This window comes from Dendrobium catenatum, unplaced genomic scaffold (assembly GCF_001605985.2).
Source record: "Dendrobium catenatum unplaced genomic scaffold, ASM160598v2 fragScaff_scaffold_1342, whole genome shotgun sequence".
NCBI lineage: Eukaryota > Viridiplantae > Streptophyta > Magnoliopsida > Asparagales > Orchidaceae > Dendrobium > Dendrobium catenatum.
In genome coordinates this window covers 785,945-806,141 of record NW_021319804.1, presented here as the reverse complement: position 1 = coordinate 806,141, position 20,197 = coordinate 785,945, and the positions used below count along the sequence as shown (strand labels likewise).

The 20,197-nt window shown below is 35.4% G+C and overlaps 1 protein-coding gene across 2 annotated transcripts in view; it reads right to left on the bottom strand.

Moving 5' to 3' along the window:
- Positions 1-386: 386 nt before the first annotated feature.
- Positions 387-20,197, bottom strand: part of LOC110100706 (polyribonucleotide nucleotidyltransferase 2, mitochondrial) — a 31,735-nt gene continuing 11,924 nt past the window's right edge. For both annotated transcript variants that reach the window (XM_020828329.2, XM_020828330.2), the window contains 8 exons: positions 13,236-13,361; positions 11,409-11,539; positions 10,962-11,181; positions 10,801-10,884; positions 6,258-6,337; positions 5,485-5,628; positions 3,349-4,023; positions 387-1,099 (listed from right to left, as the gene is read on the bottom strand). In XM_020828329.2, the coding sequence (XP_020683988.1) occupies positions 995-1,099; positions 3,349-4,023; positions 5,485-5,628; positions 6,258-6,337; positions 10,801-10,884; positions 10,962-11,181; positions 11,409-11,539; positions 13,236-13,361 (1,565 nt within the window). In that variant the 3' untranslated portion in view covers positions 387-994. The remainder of the gene's footprint in view (positions 1,100-3,348; positions 4,024-5,484; positions 5,629-6,257; positions 6,338-10,800; positions 10,885-10,961; positions 11,182-11,408; positions 11,540-13,235; positions 13,362-20,197) is intronic.

The following is a 20,197-nucleotide window of genomic DNA, read 5'->3' as shown; positions in this document are numbered from 1 at the left end:
CAATTTTGAAAATATTATCGATTGATTTGATCAAAAAGGAATGCAAAAGTAAATTTAATGTAAACCATTTAATCTCATTTATAGGACAACTGAACTCATCTAGTTTTGAATGAAAACAAGTTACACCACAAGCAAATTCACTTGACCGCAACCACCACCCATCGCCGGCATCCACCACCCGTCTCTGGCCACCTTTGCCACCAATTGCTATCCATTGTCGCCGCTATCAATTGCTGGCCACTGTCGCCGCTAACCACCACTGGCCGCCACCAACCACTACCGGCCAACATCACCATCCGTTGTCAGTCACCGTCGGCAACCATCTCAAATCAGCACTATTTTTGGACTTTACAATACATTTATTTTACTTCAAATCAAACCCAAAAAAAAAAATCACCAACACTTTTTTTACAGTCATCCAAACAACTTCAACATATTATGTTTACATTACATTCTTCCAACCGAAAAGCTCCTTAATAAATTTGAAAACAATTCAAATTCTGAAAGCTTCTAATAATAACTAGCAAGTACAAGCAACATCCAAGTGATATAAGGAATGCAAAAAAAAAAAAAACATTCAGGTGCTAAAGTTCCTATTGCTCTTCACTCACATCATCTAAATTAAAAAAAAACAACAACAACTAATTATTAAACAAATCTACAAACAATATCAGTGACAAAAACTCATCTACCAATCATTTACTCTTCCATAGTCTTTCTTTGGAGGTGGAAAAAAAAAAACTGGCAGCCTCTCATATCCTGGATCAGGAGGCTTAGTAGTAAGTAATACAGGCAAATTCTACAACCTTCCAACGGTCGGAAAGAGCTCTGCACTTCACCAGCAGCTTAGAACCAGCTCTAATAGATCTTCGAAGCAGCATCAAATGCCAGAACTACTGATCATCGAACCGATATATTCATCTTTCACATTCATTAGATGTTTATCTCAGACATTGTTGTGGAGTTAGCCAAAAGATGGATTTCCTCTTCAGAATTACTTGCCTTCCAACAATGAAAAAACAGGAATTCCCTTAGCAGAGAAGCTCGTGCACTTGACTTGAAGCTCTTCTCCTGCTTCAAAATCTTTTCGACCATCCACCTAAAAACCAACAACCAGCAATATGTTAGCTATTAATAAATCTGCGAGAGTTGACTAAGGTTTCGTTTGGAACGATTTTCTTACTGCTTCTTAAAGCAGCTTTTTCATACAAAAATTTTAATATTTACACTAAAAAGTTGTTTTAAGCAGTAAAAAAGTCATCCCAAATGAAACCTAAGACTTTGTTTGGGATAAGCTTTCTTATTGCTTTCTAAAACAGCTTTCTAGTATAAAAATTTTTAATTCAAGAAATTTTTTATTAGAAAGCAGTAAACAAGCCGTCTCAAACGAAGCCTAAAAAAATTATAATTTGTGTTGCAACGTTCTCAGGATAATATTATAGAATGTGAATTAAAGGAATATCAAAATTACGCCTAATGCATCAAAGTCAAATCTAATTTTAATTCAAAAGCTTAAGCTTATAGGTGATGATTAATTACTTCATATTTCTACAGCATAATGTTCGATTAACTTATGTGGGAGAGGCTAAGAATAATACTCTCATATGTTTTAACATTCTCTCTCTTACATGAGTGTTATCCACCTCGATCATCACTTAAACAAATTTATTTTTTAAATAACATAAAGTGTCATATAGCAAAAGCCCATTGGAAGTCACCGATTTTTGAACTTTGATCAACTATGATGGAAATGACTAAGGCTTCATTTGGGACGACTTTCTCACTGCTTCTTAAAGGAGCTTTTTAGTATAAAATTTTTTATTTTTGTATTAAAAAGCTGTTTTAAGAAGCAAGAAAAAAGTTGTCCCAAACAAAACCTAAGATTTCATTTGGGACAGCTTTTTTACTATTTCTTAAAGCGGTTATCTAATACCAAAATTAAATTTTTTTACTAGAAAGCTGCTTTAAGAAGCCATTAAAAAGCCATCCCAAACAAAGCCTAAGAATCATGAAAGCCACAAATTGTATGAGCCACTCGATCCTAATTGAATATTTGGTTCTGATGCCACTTAGTAGGGAATGATTCATTAAAGGGAGACCAAAGTTAGGCCTAATACACCCAATGGTTACATATAGTTTCAACCCAAAAGCTTAGGCCTATCAATGAGTTGCCAACCATTTGACAGTTTATGCTAACATCTTTTTTAATTATCTAATATGACATGAAAATCAATACTCTGCCCATATCTTAACACAAATGGTTTCGCACATTATTGACAGGAAGTATGATAGTCTTAACCGCATTCTAAATAAAGGCCGTAGTTCTTGCATTAAAACTAGTTTTTTAAATTTTAACCTAGTATGTCAGCAGCAGCATTGACCTAGATGAATCCTTGATATTAAGGAACAGTATTCCATCAAGAAACATACATACTTATTCTTGCACAAATATAACATTTAAATGTAAATGGTGGTAACCAAGCTATAACTTGATTAAGCACCCTCGCATCAATAAAGCAAAGAACAATGATTAAGGCTTCGTTTGGAACGACTTTCTTACTGTTTCTTAAAATAACTTTTAATACAAAAATTAAAATTTTTGTATTAGAAAGCAGCTTTAAGAGGCAGTAAGAAAGCCATCCCAAATGAAGCCTAAGACATCATTTGGGACGGTTTTCTTACTGATTCTTAAAGCAACTTTTAGTACAAAATTTAAAATTTTTGTACTAAAAATCTACTTTAAGAAGCAGTTAAAAAGTCGTCCATATCTTAGGCCAATGAATGAGTTGCCAACCACTTGACAGTTTATGCTAACATCTTTTTTAATTATATAATATGAAGTAAAATCAAAACTCTGCCATATCTTAACACAAATGGTTTCGCACATTATTGACAGGAAATAGGACTTCAGGACTCATACGAAGAATGATAGTCTTAACCGCATTCTAAATAAAGGTCGTAGTTCTTGCATAAAACCAAATTTTCAAATTTTAACCCAGTATTTCAGCAGCAACATTGACCTAGAGGTTCCTTGATAGTTATTCTTGCACAAATATAACATTTAAATGTAAATGGTAGTAACCAAGCTATAACTTGATTAAGCACCCTCGCATCAATAAAGCAAAAGAACAATGCTTAAGGCTTTGTTTGGGACGGCTTTCTTAATGCTTCTTAAAGCAGTTTTTTAGTACAAAAATTAAAATTTTTATACCATAAAGCTGCTTCAAGAAACATTAATAAAACCGTCCCAAACTAAGCCTAAGTCACAAAAACAGTAATGAATCCGAATCACAATCAACTCCAAAAAATTCAGAACTCTGAATAGAAAATTGAAGATTTAAAAATTACCTCAAATTTGTACATTCCCCGCACACCTCCAGCCACTTCAAGTACCAATCCACGTGCACGTATCTGGTATATCTTTGCTGTAAATCTATCTCCCAATTTTAATGAATTAGCATTAACACTGGTTACCCTAGAAGATCTAGATTTGCTCACATCCATAGGTAAAGCATCTTCTTCTTTTGTAACATGTGATATATTCAGCAAACTTGCAATTCTTTTTCCAGAGGAAAGATCAATTGTAGATCTACTTGAGGCCACTTTATCTTTTTGCGAAGGGACAGAATTGTAAGGTCTAGGAAGAGATTTGGCTTTAGCCTTCTTAGTCACATTCTGGTAGTTGACATTATCCCGAGCATCACATTCTGCAGCACTCCTAACAACAACGGACGGTGCAGAACTTTCCACATTTTCCCCTACACTTTCACCTTCTCCGTCGGTTCTGAGAACTAACGGCTCGGCATCTTCTTTGCCAAGTGGTAGATCAGCTAAGGTGGACCAGAAATTAACAGCTTGTCTATCTGAAGAAACAGGAATGCTATCTTCCGGACACTTTTTTTCAGATCCACGTTTAGTAAGAGTAGCCTTCAAAGATAATTTAATGTTGCCACGAACGTCCTGACCAATGCACATTACTGATAGTTCTTGACCAATAGACACAGCATCAGAGACTTTCGATAGCTGTACACAGAAACAGTTGAGTTTTTTACTGTCTGATTTTGCAGAGATCAACAATGTTCAGAAGATAAGATATCCTATGGCTTATTTGCAACCTTACAATAATGCAGTAAGGAAGTTTGTGAGGTGGTCTAATCATGTAGAAGAATAAGATAGCAAGTCTGTCAAAATTGATGCTTAAGGGCTCAACCCACCATAACAAGGAAAAAAAACAATTAAAGTTTAAGTACCTAACTACTAAAAGATACACACATGTACTGCCACTTGAAAATCAAACAGAAAAACACAATCAATCAGGTTGAATGTATACAGTAGATAAAAAGAAAGGAAAGAGGGGGAGAGGACACAAATAAAGAAGATTCGCTGTAAGTGAATCTCACTAAAAATACTAAAAAGCATAACAATAGCAGGAAAAGTTATCGCTGTGCCATGAGCTTCAGCCTTCAGCCGTTTTAAGTAAAACCCAGATTTGTACTAAAAAAATGGCAAATACACTTATTTACTAACTATTTTACTATGGTTAATGATTCTTGTTTATTTGATGTTCCTACAGGACAATGTATTATTTCTCCTAATATTATAACAAATCCCCAACCTCCCAACCACTCCTTCCCTTACATCTTCATAACTCTCCCTCTCATTCATTCTTTTTATTATATCACTTGGACAGGATTTATACTAAGGTTGGCTTAAAGGCATGACGCATGGTTGAATGCCATAAGATGTGTTGATATATAACTACATCTCGCTAAAAAGAGTTGGCATAATCAGTTCAATTATCCAAGAAGAGATTAGGATCACCTACTGCAAATATGTAATTTTAGATGAATATACATTATTATTGTCATGATCGTTTAGTTGTATGCTGCTTAACTTTTCACTGACAATAAGAAGAGGAAACAAGATGTGCAATCAACTTTGTAAAATCCTACAATAAATCTTTTCCAAAACCAAGGGACATAGCTGTTATATTAGCCAGAAGATGAAAAACTACCGTATGATTTAAAAGATGTCATCTACAAAACCAAAGGACCTAGCTGCTTTATTAGCCAGAAGCTGAAAAACTACACCATGATAAGCAAACAAAATCAGTTGACTGATGCTGCCACATAACACACAAAAAAAACGTAGGATTCATTTGGGACGGCTTTCTTATTGCTTCTTAAAGCAGTTTTTTATATAAAATTTTAATTTTTGTACTAAAAAGTTGCTTTAAGAAACAGTGTGAAAGTCGTACCAAACCAAACGGTAGTCAGTTTATAAGAACTACAAATAAGATAATTTGACTGAACAGGAAAACATAATTAATTAATTAATTGAATTTTTAATTATGGTAGAACAAGAAAGTTAAAAGCTTAATGAAAAGTAATTATGCATGCTGATTCAAAAAAATAAACATGGCACAAGGAAAAAAGCTATTAATTAAGTATTTATAAATCAAGAGGCTCTAATGCTGATACTAACCGGTTCATGTGATAGCTCAGAGATATGGAGAAGACCTTGTTGGCCACCATTGAATTCCACAAAAGCGCCATATTCTTTGATTGAAGAAATGACACCTTTGTAAATAGAACCAACCTGAACTTGCCGTCCAACTAGAAAATCAACCTGCAATATTATAAAAATGGCCGATCAGCACCTCCAGATGAATATGTAAATCAAAGTGTCATGCCAGCATCTGCTACTCTCATTTTAAAGAACATATTTAGAAATTAGATTTTGGATCCTAATCAAAACGGTAAACTCTCCGGATAAAAAAAGAGCTTAACAATGAGCAGATGAGGTAAAACGAATGTTGAAGCTTCTTCTATTACAAAAAAATAGGAAAAAAATGCCCTGGCACCACCTGATCTCATTTTTAAATATTCATATTTTAAGGAATCTGCCGAACCAATTCAGTTACAATAGTTATGCACATAATAAAGCAGTGGTCTGCGCTTCAATAACTTTTCTGCACTAAAAAACTCTTTAAGGATAATGTTTTTTAAGAGTAAAATCACAAAAGAACAAGAAAAACAATTTTATAACTCTTCTTAAGCAAGAAGGCCTTCTTGCTTCATGCATTTAGGATTTGCATGCAGGCCTTCTTGCTTCATGCATTTAGGATTTGCATGATCTTCGTTGGTGCTGGCTCCATGAATGGAACAATAAAGAATTATGAAAGCAAAATAGATTAGAAAAGCATAAACATGGTTGACAAGAACTTGTTAGACTAATAAACTGTTAAGAGATAGTACCTTCTGTTGAGCTTTCTCCATGATTAATTGGTTTTTAGCAACTATGGTAACTACCCCATCACTCACTGCAATCCGTGCTCCTATTCAAGAAAGACATGATGGAAGTTAGCATCTGAAGTGTCCAAGTTTATTCAAAAGAAGAAACATCAATTTCACACAGGAAAAACGCATTTCGTTTTCTTCATTCGAGCTGATCTTAATATTGAGAAAAAAACACCTTGCTCGAATCAGAACAGTCAATTGGTAAAACTGAACAATCTAGAAATGAAGACCAATTTTAAAAAGATATGCATGGGAAGCATAAAAAGATATAAAATGTCTATGACCGAAGTAAAATGAAGTGGAGAATCAAAAGCTTGAAGGAAGCAATCTAGAAGAGCATTTTTATGGTGGTAATAATCATGCATTTATGTTTCAAGAAATTACTAGCTATTACACTATAAGCCTTCGCGAATGAAGGCAATGCACAATGAAGAAAATATTTACTTCAATAAAAGCCACTTGCTAGACCATAAAGGAATATAAAAAACAGTACAGTCCAGTCTTCATAGGGTGGAAATCATCCGTCTAATCATACCAGTGCAGTAAATTTACGAATAAAATGTTTTAAGTTTCTAAAATCTTTTGTACATAAACATCATACTACAGATATGAGAATATTGAACAAGACAACAATGTAACACCCTAGCCTAAGTACAGATATGAGAGTTGTGAGTATAATAGTATGACACATCGGTCAGCTTAAAACAATGAAACGTGGCATAAGCCACTTTACATAACAAATGATAGCGCACGTTTTTTGCAAATTTGAATGTTTTGGGCTTAAAGTACAGTTTAGCATGACCGAGCGAATGAATGCAGCATTGCCACCCTTAACACCACATCTGCACAAATCGGAGATACAGAAAAAGGGTTTTCTTTCACTCTTTTCAGTACATAGGTTTAGTTTTAGCCAATAAAGTAATAAGGACCTTGTTAGATATTGGTCTAGGTTTAGGTTATGTTTGCCTTGTAAGCCTCCATATCAGGGTCTATAGTTATATATAGGCATATAGTTTGCTGTAATTTGAATCCTTTTGTATCCCAATTGAAGTGAAATAAAGATTTTCCTATGAACCTCTTTCTCCCCCACTTCCCTGCCTCTCTCTCTCTCATCCAAGAATTTTCTTCTGCTCCAAGAAATTCTTAACATACCTGATATGCCTTAGAAGCAAAAACAGCAAACAACAATATAAAAACTGTAGTAAAACTTAAATGGTGGCTTATTTTTTTTATTAAAACTTCAATAAAAGAAAATAAGATACAAGTGATCTACAATTCGAGAGGTAAGTCGGCTCTCCCAATCAACCTAGACTCTGCTAGGAAGCCCTCAAAGAAAATAACTACTACAAACACCCACAAAACTCATCAATAGCATGATCCCTAGCTTTACTTCACTTAAATAGCCCAAGCCACAATAACACAAATAAAACATTCCTAAACAATTAAACATAATTTAAGAAACATTCCTAAACAATTAAACATAAACTAAGAAACATTTCTAAATAATTAAAACATTCCTAAACATCATAAACACAATTAGGAAACTTTCCTAAATTATTGAAACATTCATAAACATCATAAACACAATTAGAAAACTTTTCTAACAGCACCCCTATGATTCCTCTTCCTTATATAATGAATCATCTCTCTCATGGGCCCCACAAGATGCCTCCCCCCCCCCCAAAAAAAAAAACAAAGCATTTTGTCCTCAAGGTGGAAGGATGGGAAGCTGGTCATGGCTTTCTTTAGTTGCTCAAAGGCATGTTTTGCTGCTTTTCCAGAATTGAAATTTTACTTCTTTAACTGCTTCATCTCTATTTCCTTATTCCTCAGTTGGCATCTTGCACTCGCAACAACATTAAACATGTATTGAAGCAAACTCTTATCATCTCCCATTGATCGCAATTGATTCCACCAGCCATGACTAGTGAATGCTCGATCTCTTTCCTCAACCTCTGAAAGTTGAGAAGCCATTGCTACTAGAGCATTTGATGACATGCTCATCATCAAGTGATGCTAGCATTGCTAATCTTGCGTTTGGTGACATATTTGATACTCGAGAGTGTCCATTCTTTCCTTTTGGAGGACTAAGCTCCCCATAAATTGCTTCTTGCTTGAACTTAGTAATCTCTTCTACAAGGGCAGCTCGTACTTGACTTTACTTCTCATCCTCAATGCTAACTTCATATACATTCCCCCAGCCCCATTGACAGCATAGAGATTAGCGGAGTACAGCATTAAAACTTTTGTATAGAGCTCTTTTGCCTTTTTAAGATGGGTCGCTTCCAATTTTGGACCTCTTTTCTCAGATCGCATAGCTGCCACGTAATTCCAATTACACAGAGAGAGACTGGAATAAGAGTCCTTTCCATTAGTTGCATCTCGGGCAACACAGAAGTTGTCTTTGGCCTTAACCCAGTCATCACTTTTTAGTTCCAGATCACCAAGCATTGTCAGAGCATTACGGCACTTATCTATTTTAAGAGCTTCATCAATCATTTCAAAGCTGAGTTGAATATTCTTCCTTTCCTTTCCCATTGCTGCAAGTCTTAAGTAAGCGTCAAAGTAATCTGGATACTTAACAAGATCAACCGATATGGTATACTTGCTCTTTCACTGTTGCGTCTTGCTCAACGAGTCTGGCATAGTTGAATAGAGTAGTATTTTATCCCAAGGAAAATCTAGCAAAATACCTTCTTCAAGCTGGTGAATATTGTCATATCCCAGTACTACCCATTGTATGCACCATAATCCAAAATATAGCATTTTGTTTTTTCAAATAAAGAAGACAGGAAAGCGCCTTCTCCAAGTGCTTCCTTGAAAGTTTGCTCAGCCAACTCAAACTCCCCCTTAAAGTAGAGAACTCAAATATTGATGAGTAATTCTACAGGTACTTCCTCACCTTCCTTCTTGAGAATATTTAAAGCCTTTTCCTCAATCATTTGCTCCTTCAACTTTCTCACCCTAGGATCGTCATTGCCACAATAGCTTCTTCCCTCTCCAGTGCAGCGCTTGCGTGATCCCTCCATGTTTCCCCGGGGTATCGAGGGTGGGAATTTCACCTTTCTTCCATCTACCTCATATAACCCGATCTCCATGGCTTGTTTCGTCAACCTCCTTCTCCGGTTGTCCACTCCCCTTGCCCAAACGGCCTCCCATAGTGGTCTGCCACCCTACCACCTCCTCCATAAACCTCCTTTCTTGTTGTCCCCCCATCAAGAAACCCTATTATGCCCCTTATCGGAGCCCTGGGAGATGACTCTTGATGAAAGAAGCACTTTTTGTTGAACTCTTCAATTCCTATCTCTTTCTATTTAAATTCGACCAAGAAAATCCCAAACAAATCTTTATTAGGGTTAGCAATTGGAATAGTCAGTGGGATTTTTTATCGCATCTCCATGAGCTTTCTCATCATCTCCTCTAGAATTTCATTTCCCTTTAGTTCAGCCCTAGGAATCGATGCTGACTCTTTCAACTGCATTTAGACCATTTTCATCATCATATCTTCCAAATTCCCAAGTCTTCCTTCCATTGCTGAAAAACGCTCATTCAATAATCTCACATCCGTTCGCAGTTTCCCTATTGCCCTCTCCATTTTTTTTTTCTAACACCTCAACTCTTTTCTCGGCCATCGGTCCTAAGAAATTACTCTGATATCAATTTGATACAACTTAGAAGCAAAAATGACAAATAACAATATAAAAATTGCAATAAAACCAAAATGGTGGCGGATTTTTTTTAAATTCAATAAGAGAAAACAAGATACACGTGATCTACAATTTGAGAGGTAGATCAGCTCTCCCAATCAACCTAAATGCCGCTAGGAATCCCTCAAAAAATAGAACTACAACAAACACCCATAAAATTCATCAATAGCATGATCCCTAACCTTACTCCAAACTCCCCCTTAAATAGCCTAGACACATAACACAAATAGAACATTCCTAAATAATTAAACATAATTTAGGAAACCTTATTAAACAATTAAACATGAATTAGAAAACATTCCTAAATAATTAAAACATTCTTAAACATCATAAACACAATTAAGAAACTTTCCTAAATTATTAAAATATTCCTAAACATCATAAACACAATTAGGAAACTTTCCTAAATTATTAAAATATTCTTAAACATCATAAACACAATTAGAAAACTTTCATAAATTATTAAAATATTCCTAAACATCATAAACACAATTAGGAAACTTTCCTAAATTATTAAAACATTCCTAAACATCATAAACACAATTAGGAAACTTTCCTAACGGCTCCCCTTTGATTCATCCTCCTTACCTAATAAATCATCTCCTCTAGGCCCCACAAGGTGCCCCCCGGCATATCAGGACCACAAGACATCACCAGCCATGAAATTGTAAACTCAAATTCTCTAATCCATCTACTTCAATAGTAATGGGCTTAATAATAGTCAAAAGGCATCATATCTGAACCAAAGGAGGCATACATGAGTAAGATTCCAGTCAGGAAGAGGGTGGTAGTACCTGTTTCTTGTTCAATTTTTTTCCTGTGCAAACCTAGAGGGCCAAGCAAGCGACGAAGGGATTCCTCATCCAACCTCATAGTAGCTGCAAGTAACAGTAAACCTCAATAAATTTCCCATAATTACAAAAAAGGGTATTTTAGAAAGAGATACAGAAGCAACCTAGTCGTGGGGCATTTCCATCATTCAAGGTACGTGGCGAACTTAGCTCTTCGTCCATCCTATCAATTATCTGAATACGACCCTTTCTAGCAGTTTCCAAACATTCACATATAATGTCTAAAGGAATTCCGGCAGGTTTTATATCCAACTGAATTGCAGTAATTCCTTTCCTTGTTCCAGCAATTTTGAAGTCCATGTCTCCTAGGTGATCCTCTAGACCCTTGTAGTAGATGAATGCAAGTCATAATTAACAAAGAAGAAAATATCCAATGGTGAAGAAACTTCAATAAACTTCTGAGGCACGTAACAAAAAATGGGAAAAATCAACTCGGTTTTAATTCTTAAAGAATTAGACCACTAGTACACCTAGCAAACAGTAACTCCAATCTGATAAAGTGAAATAAATTTGATGATAACTATCCTTCAAAAAAAAAATAGTAGGCTTACAAGTATATCCGTAAGGATGCGGTAATCTTTAATATTCCCAGTAGATGGATCTACTTCACTGACAAGACCCACTGAAAGACCTGCAACATGTTCTCTTACAGGTATGCCAGCATCCATCAATGCCATACTACCTACAGAAAATATGCATGATATCAAAAGAAAAAAAAAAAAAAAGCAGCATAAAGACAACTGAAAATTTCAGCGCACATATTCCAGTTGACCACAGACAATGAATATCATTATTTCGAACTTCTCCAAGTTTTCACAATTTTATTTAAAAATTCTGTATATCCTCTCCTCTTACGTTATATCCTCTTAGCTATTTAAATCTGGGTATTTAAGAAAAAGAAGACGATTACAACCAACAGAAATTGCTTTGAGCAAATAAACAACAGGAAAATTTCCATAACAATTCACAACAAATTAATTATTTCAAAATGATTTTCTGTATTTACATTACCCAAATTGTATAGCATTATTGGTCCTCTGATGATGATGTCAATAATCATTTGAAATTTATTTAAAACGACCTTCAGGATTTACCAAGCAAAAATAATAATTCTTGTATGTAAAGATATATTAATAATTTATATAATTTATAAGCCTTCTACATGTTGTGACAGAACTAGACCGAGTAGGCATCATTAGATATTTTATGTTGCATCATCATTTCACTAGCTTCCCACAATCAACTATTCGCATGCCCAATTGCCCTAATCCGTTTCATTAGGAATTGTTAGCTATTAGGGACCCAACCACTTCATTAATCAACACCCAAAGAGCTATTTGGCTCTGTACCACAAGATAATCATTGGCTACATAAAAATGCCGCACTCAAAGGGCAATTTGGCGCTTTGTTAAAATTTGAAAACTAAAGGTCCTACCTATAGAAACATTATTAATTATAGCCCTTCTAAGAAATTTATCCCCATTCAAATCAATAATAGAATATAGTAGCAATATACTTATATGCAATAACTATAATAGATTTTAGTAATAAAAAGAGTTCCATCATATTCTTTCATGAAATTATCTTTTTTTTATATATATAATTTAGAGAAGCAAGATAAAAGTGCCTACTAGTAATTGATGTTTTGGCCGTAAATAAACTGAGCACGCAATAATAACTCAAAAAGTCTATATTTGCACTTTGATGTACTAATAATGTACCTATTGAATAATAGTTCAAATATATAAGTTCTTTATATATTTTTAATCAGTAAAGTTTAACTTATAGTTGTGATTATTTATTGGATTGAATTTAAACTGGATGACCAAAATGCTTGATTCCTATTAGGAATTTTGGTTCAGATCTTTTTCAATTTAAGATGAACTTGCTATTGTGACTAGTCATTGGTATAAAAACAAATTAGATGCTTAAAATACTTTCCTGTTCATATAAATTTTTATTATAATCTTTATTAATTAGATTAAATAAATTACATTTACTGGTTTTATTTGAAAATTTACTATTTAATGGCTAAGATCTTCTATTAGCATGTCTCCTAGTAGCTTTTTATAATATCAATATGCCTTGTCCATATTTCTGTCATTTTGTGGTGTGTCTACGTTTCTCATCGGTGTTTGTACTTCGTAAACTTGAACCTAACAATGTTCAAACTCCTTCATTATATATAATTTATAGAAGTGGTTGGGCCAACATGGATCTTTATGCATAAAGTATTAATTCTTGAAAATAAAATAGAAGACATGAACAAATCCTCCAAATCAGTAAAAATATTGTTCTGAAAAGGCAAAACTTGAATGCAATTTTCTAATGAACTGACTTGTAAGTCAAACTGCATGAATTAGTTAAAATAATAATACCTCCACAAACAGATGCCATTGATGTGGAACCATCAGACGACATGACTTCAGAGTTAACACGAACAGCATATTGAAACTCATCTTCTGGAGGTAATACAGCCAGCAAAGCCTTCTCAGCAAGAGTTCCTAAGATAATCAGAATAGGACTGTTTAAAATTAATTGCAACCAACACAAATGAAAGTTTAAGGAAATAATAACATGTTAGCATTTACATCCACCGAATTGTGTGTAAAACAACCAACAATTAAAAAGCTAATATATTGACAACACGACCAATGCTATCGATTATATAGCTAAAAACAAAGTATAAGGATAATTTATTGGTTAAAAGAATGAATATGCAATCTAACTGATATGGGCCTGAAGCACCTCCCATTAACGCCGACCAAGGAGAACCGCACAAAAAGGGCTCGAAAGCCCCCAACTGAGCTTTAGGAATACAACTATGAGAAGTGCTAGATTGGGCTTATGACTAGGTGAATGAATACCTTAGGTGACACACATTATTGTTCTACACGATTAAGTGAATGAATGGGTGACACAGATTTTTGTTCTACTATTTATTACCCTTTATTTAGGTGTCTTAATTTCATTGGCTAATGTGTTTGAGGTAGCTGCAAAGAAGGGGACATTTGCCACCCCATGCTAGCACTAGTATGTTACTTATTTCTCATTTAGAATCTAAGAGAATCAATATATATAGTAGTGTAATCCCATTTTGACACGGAATGAGAAAATATCCAAACCCTTTTTTTCTTCATCTTCTTTGGTATTCTTCTTACTTCGCCTGTGTTACTATACATTGAAATAGTAACCTTGTATGGAGTTGCTGGGAACCTCAAATTGTCGTTTGTACATATCTTTTGGTTTACTGGTTGAGCCTCCCACTAAATTCAAAATGTTTGACGACATCAGCTCTACCATCCATGCCGAAATCAACTTAAATAGAAAAAATAGTTTGGGGATATAAATCTCCATCTCGCTTTGCTGGAACTCCACAAGGAGCAATTGACCATCTACTACAAGCCATCAATTCCACATATTCATCCTCCACACCAATCATGTGATCTCCGCCTCAAAGATTTCATCTCCACAAGCCCATTCAAAACAAAGATTTCATTCCTTGTATTTTAATCCTTGCTTGTTTTTTAATATTTTAAGCATTTGATTTAGGAGTTTTAATTTGCTTAGATTAATTTAATTATTTTGCAAGTTCAAATCCCCTGCAATCCAAATTTCAAGTCCTTGCACGCACTAGACTCATGAAACAACTGCATAGCAACAACTGGCCTCATCATCGGTGGCAAGGGATGGCGGATTCTATATCTTTATTTTAAATTTATATTAGCACACTCGCTGATTTTTTTTCACTCGTGCAAGTCAAAATTTGCCTTATTCTGCGCGTGTATGTGAATTTTCATTAGTTTTCTCATATTAGCAAAGCAATATGGGTGTCGTTTCCAGGGTTTTGAGGCGTTTTGGACGCACTCGCACTATCTATTTTGCAAACAAAGACCGTTCGGGTAACCTCACATATCGCCACACACTCAATTTGACATTTTTGACCACATTCACTATACTTCCTTGCGAGAGGCTTCAATTGGCTATTTTTTACATTCAGATTGCAACGGCGCAATCTATTTAGCAATCATATGACATTTCGAGTGATTTCGTGCATCATTGATGTTTGTCGTTCTCGTTCGTATGGCGTCTCGTCAATCAATGATTGACCTCATCAGTCGTGCTCGTTAGATATATTTTAGGGGTCAACAACAACACCTACCTCACATCGCTCCTCAATTGACATGTCACCATATCAAGCCCTAAATAGACACCCTTCACCTCCTATACATCCATACAATGGTAACAATTCTGAAATAGACTATCCACACTCCTGGATGCAATAAAAAGACAAATTTACAGGAACTCAAAAAAGAATCTCCATAGAGCAATGCACAGAGTGAAACAAAAAGTTAACCAAAAGCATCTTGATGTGAGCTTCACTATCGTAGATTTAGTACTGGTAAGCTTCAACCATAGCGACAATCTTCCATCAAAAATGAGTGATGCTCCAAATTAGCTCATCGCTATTACAGACCCTTCTGTGTTCAAGAAAGAATTGGCTATTTTTCATGTTTCCTTAATCCCTTCCATGAAGATTGAAACTTGCATCCAACAACACTACGACTAAGCAATTGTGAAAATCACCCAATAGTCCAACCAGAAAGCAGAGACAAGACAGCATCAACCAACAGCCAGTTTGGCAACACCTCGTCCAGTGGATTATATGAGTCAACCAAAGCTACATGTCTGAATGTGGATGAACTCAACATCTGAACATCCCATCTAACCTTGTAGACAAGATCAATTTCTCAACCAGAAAGGGAATTGATACAGGCTAATCAAGCTTCACCCATTAACACTAACAACGGAGAACTGCACAAAACGGGCTCAAAAGCTTCTAGCTTAGCTCAAAGAATTAATTGATGAGAAGGAAGAGATTAGGCTTACGATTGGGTGAATAAATAGGTGACACAAATTATGGGTCGTTTGTTTGTTAACCTTTATTTAAGTGTTTTAATTTCATTGGCTAATGTGTTTGCGATGGTTGCATGCTAGGCACTAGTCTGTTACTTTTTTATCATTTAGAATTAGGGAGGAACGAGATATATAATAGTGTAATCCCCTTTTGGAAGGTAATGAAAAAATATCAAAACCCTTTTTTGCGTTCATCTTCTCTGATATTTTTCTTCCTTCCCCTTGTTACTGTACATCAGACCAATAACCTTGTCTGGAGTTGCAGCAGCCTCGAATTGCCATTTGTACATACCATAAACAAATTACTAATTGGTATATAAAAGTCGAAGTGTAAAACAACAATAAAACTTGACCACATTACAACAATCTAAGCAGTAAAGAGAACATAGTCAAATAAGTCCAGGGAGCAGAATATTGGGAATAATAAAAAAATTACTGAAAAAAAAAATTTACTAGAAAACAAAACAGGAAATTACAGAGCATGGCAGCGTCATCTATTATTTCATATTGCATGCAATCTCCTTTTCTTGGCAAAGCAGTAAAGAGAAGATAGTCAAAAAAGTCCAGTGAGCAGAATATTGGGAATTGTAATGAACCGGTTGGGGGCCAGTTCAACCGAACCGGCCCACCCGCCTAATAAGAAGTGAAGACCCAGGAGTGGGGTTGCTATTCGCGAACAGAACGGACAGAGGCGGAACCGAAGGGCATGCGTGGAGAGGAATTGGAGAATCGTTTCACTATTTTTTTAAATTGATTGTGATCATGGATGAAATTCGACAACTCCTCTTAACTCCTTTCATATTCTTATCGCTAAAGGAGTGGAATTTAGGAAGAAGCGAGAGGACCGACCGAGGGAAGAATGTTTGTTGAAATTCTTTCTTTCTTTTTTATAAATTATGTCATTTTACTTCATCTAAAGCCAATGATACTTTATTAAAAGAAGAGAGCAATTTGGAAGTAAAGAGGAAGAATTTGAGAGAGAAAGAGAAGAAAGAATTGAACTGTGGAATTCCTTCTTAAAGGAAAGGTAATAAATTAGTTGAAATCACGTGTTTTTATTTATGGTTTCTTTTACTGAATAATGAGGACTATATTTTAGGTAGGAAGAAATCAAGTGATATAGATTTTGTTAGACGGTGAAGGAAGGAAGTTTTGCGAGAAAAGAAAGAAGATCTTGTGAGGTAAGTTTCATAGAAGAAATTAAATGTCCATTGATATATCTAATTGATATCTTAATATTAATTAAATTGTTCTATTCTTGTGAACAATTAACGGCTTTCAAAACTGCACGAATATTGGAAGAAGAAATAATGTGGGTAATTATATGTTTAAATTTTCTCTATTTTATCTTCATTTCAAATCTGAAAATAGTAATTCAAATAATTGTTTATTTCTTTTGGAGAAAATCATGAATAAGACAATGAGAATTTTAATGTATAGACTGAAAATGATTTAAGCACTAAGAATATGAAAGTGTATGAATATATGAGTTAAGAAATGATAAGATGCATATTAAAGATTATATGTGTATTGTAAATAAAGAATATTTATGATGTAGGCATGGGGGGTCTAATCAACTTGAGTTCCTTCTTGTCCTTGGGCTGCTTGCTGTTCTCGGTTTAGGGCCTTGGCTGTTCTCGGATGGGCTTTGGCTGCTATGGTTTTGAGCTGATAAGTTTAGTGCTAGCTCATTATATTTTGAGCTACTGGTTATCTCATTATGAGCTGAAGTTTAGCTCATTTATTTGTGTTGATGGAAGCTCATAAATTATCTTTATTTGGTTTCTTCCATGGAATTAAGGCTGTGGGTTGTTGTCTTCTCGGTTTTCCCCTGGCTATTGCTGTTCCCGTGAGAAAATTGTTGGTTCTGCCCCCTTTTTCCCTGACCTCTTTGGTTCCTGCTGGTTCCGCCCCTTGGTATCCTGTACGAGATGTATTTGGAATGTTTTTTGTGGTTGTTCAGCTGCTGTCCTGGTGTGCCTTTTGGCCTTCTATTTCCCTTTATTTAATAGATTTAAATATTGATGTTATGGGATGTTTGGTTGCCCACTTTTATCCTATAAATATGTAGTGTTTTATGTTATAAAAAGAGATGATATGATGTGATTTTTGGGAGCCTAAACCTGCGTGTTTCATCGTGGAAAATCTTGAGAGCATGTTCCATTCCTCTCTTCTTCTAGGAAAGCTTGCGAGCATCTCCTATCTTCGTCTTGAACTTCTTGCCTATTTCTTCTATCTGCAAGCTCGACGACACCTGTATCCTTCTTCACAATGGATGAAATGAAGTTTTAGGAGTTTACGTTAATGTTTGTGTCGTTTGTAAGTCAAACTTTGTAAGCCCTCTTTTATTATAAAAAGTTGTATTGTTTCTTATTTTGTCAAGTATTTTGATAGTTTTGTGTATCTTTGTTATCCTAGGAAGAGTTGTCTTTTGCTCGCAAAAATTTGGGGCTTCTCCCAAATTTTTTCTTGTATTAATTTGGTATCATAGCCTAGGTGTGTGTCTTCCTAAGTTGTTTCGTGTCTTTTTTTATGTCTTTAGAAAAAAAATAGAAAAAGATAAAAATAGTGATCCAGTGGTGGATGAAAATCAGTCCAAATATATCGAAGAAATTATTCCAATGGACATATGGGTTCCGACATAAGGTGATTCGACAGATCCCCTGCAGAATGAGCTATACAAACTTCAGTCGTGGTTGCATATGAGTATGGAAAATTATTTGAAGAAGAAACAACTTCTACAAGAACAATTCAAGAAAGAGCGAGAAGAAATCCTGAAGAAATATGCGGCAAAGATTAAAGAATTGGATTCAGAGTCTACATCTCTTCAAGAAAAATTCAAAGCAACCTCATCAGGTGATGAGCATTTTTAACCGAAGGAGAATTGATGTAGGCAAGGGAGGGTCTAATCAACTTGAGTTCCTTCTTGTCCTTGGGCTGCTTGCTGTTCTCGGTTTGGGGCCTTGGCTGTTATCGGATGGGCTTTGGCTGCTATGGTTTTGAGCTGATAAGTTTAGTGCTAGCTCATTATACTTTGAGCTATTGGTTAGCTCATTATGAGCTGAAGTTTAGCTCATTTATTTGTCTTGATGGAAGCTCATAAATTATCTTTATTTGTCTTTGACTCTTTGGTTTCTTCCATGGAATTAAGGCTGTGGGCTATTGTCTTCTCGGTTTTCCCCTGGCTGTTGTTGTTCCCGTGAAAAAACTGTTGGTTCCGCCCCCTTTTTCCCTGGCCTCTTCGATTCATGCTGGTTCCGCCCCTTGCTTTCCTATATGGGATGTATTTGGTCTGTTTTTGGTGGTTGTTCAGCTGCTGTCCTAGTGTGCCTTTTGGCCTTCTATTTCTCTTTATTTAATAGATTTAAATATTGCTTTTAGGGGCTGTTTGGCTGCCCTCTTTTATCCTATAATTATGTAGTGTTTTATGTTATAAAAAGAGATTATATGATGTGATGTTTAGGAGCCTAAATTGCAGGTTTTGTCGTGGAAAAGCTCGAGAGCTTGTTTCATTCATCTCTTCTTCTAGGAAAGTTTGCGAGCTTCTCCTATCTTTGTGTTGGACTTCTTGCCTATTTCTTCTATCCGCAAGCTCAACGTCACCTGTATTCTTCTTCTCAACGGATGAAATGCAATTTTAGAAGTTTATGTTAATGTTTGTGTCGTTTGTAAGTCAAAATTTGTAAGTCCTCTTTTAATATAAAAAGTTGTATTGTTTCTTATTTTGGTAGTTTTGTGTATCTTTGTTATCCTATGAAGAGTTGTCTTTTTTATGCAAGCAAAAATTTGGGAAAACCCCCAATTTTTGCAAGCAAAATAAAGACTCTTCCTAGAATAAGAAAATACTCAAAAAGACACTTTTATAATATAAAAAAGGCACTTACAGCTCTTGACACTTACAAACACAAAATAAAGACACCTAAACTTGCATTTCATTCATTTGAGAAGAAAGATACATATGGAATGGCACTTGTGGAGAGAATGAGATAAGATGTAACATTAGTTTTGCTCCAGTATCGTCCGGGCCGATCGTGGATCGTCCCGGGACGATCAGTTGAAGTTTTGTTACAGAATGTGTACAGAAGTTACAGGAAAGTTTTCTTCCCAGTATCGTCCGGGCCGATCGAGGATCGTCCCGGGACGATCAGAGCAATGCAAAAGACAGAGAGTAGGGGTTTTTATCGTCCGAGAAAATTAATTATCGTCCTGAGAAATTGTCCCAGGACGAAGTGATTTTGTTCAGATCGTCCTGGACGATCGTGCAATCGGCCGGGCCGATCTCAAGAATATTTAATGAAAATCAGCTCGTTTTGAAGAGAGAGAAAATCAGATTTTTATAAAATATCTTTTGAGGAGAGAGAAAGTCGAGGGAAAAAGAGAAAAGTTGATTTTTAGGCGACGCCGGTCCGTTTCCGTCCGTCGA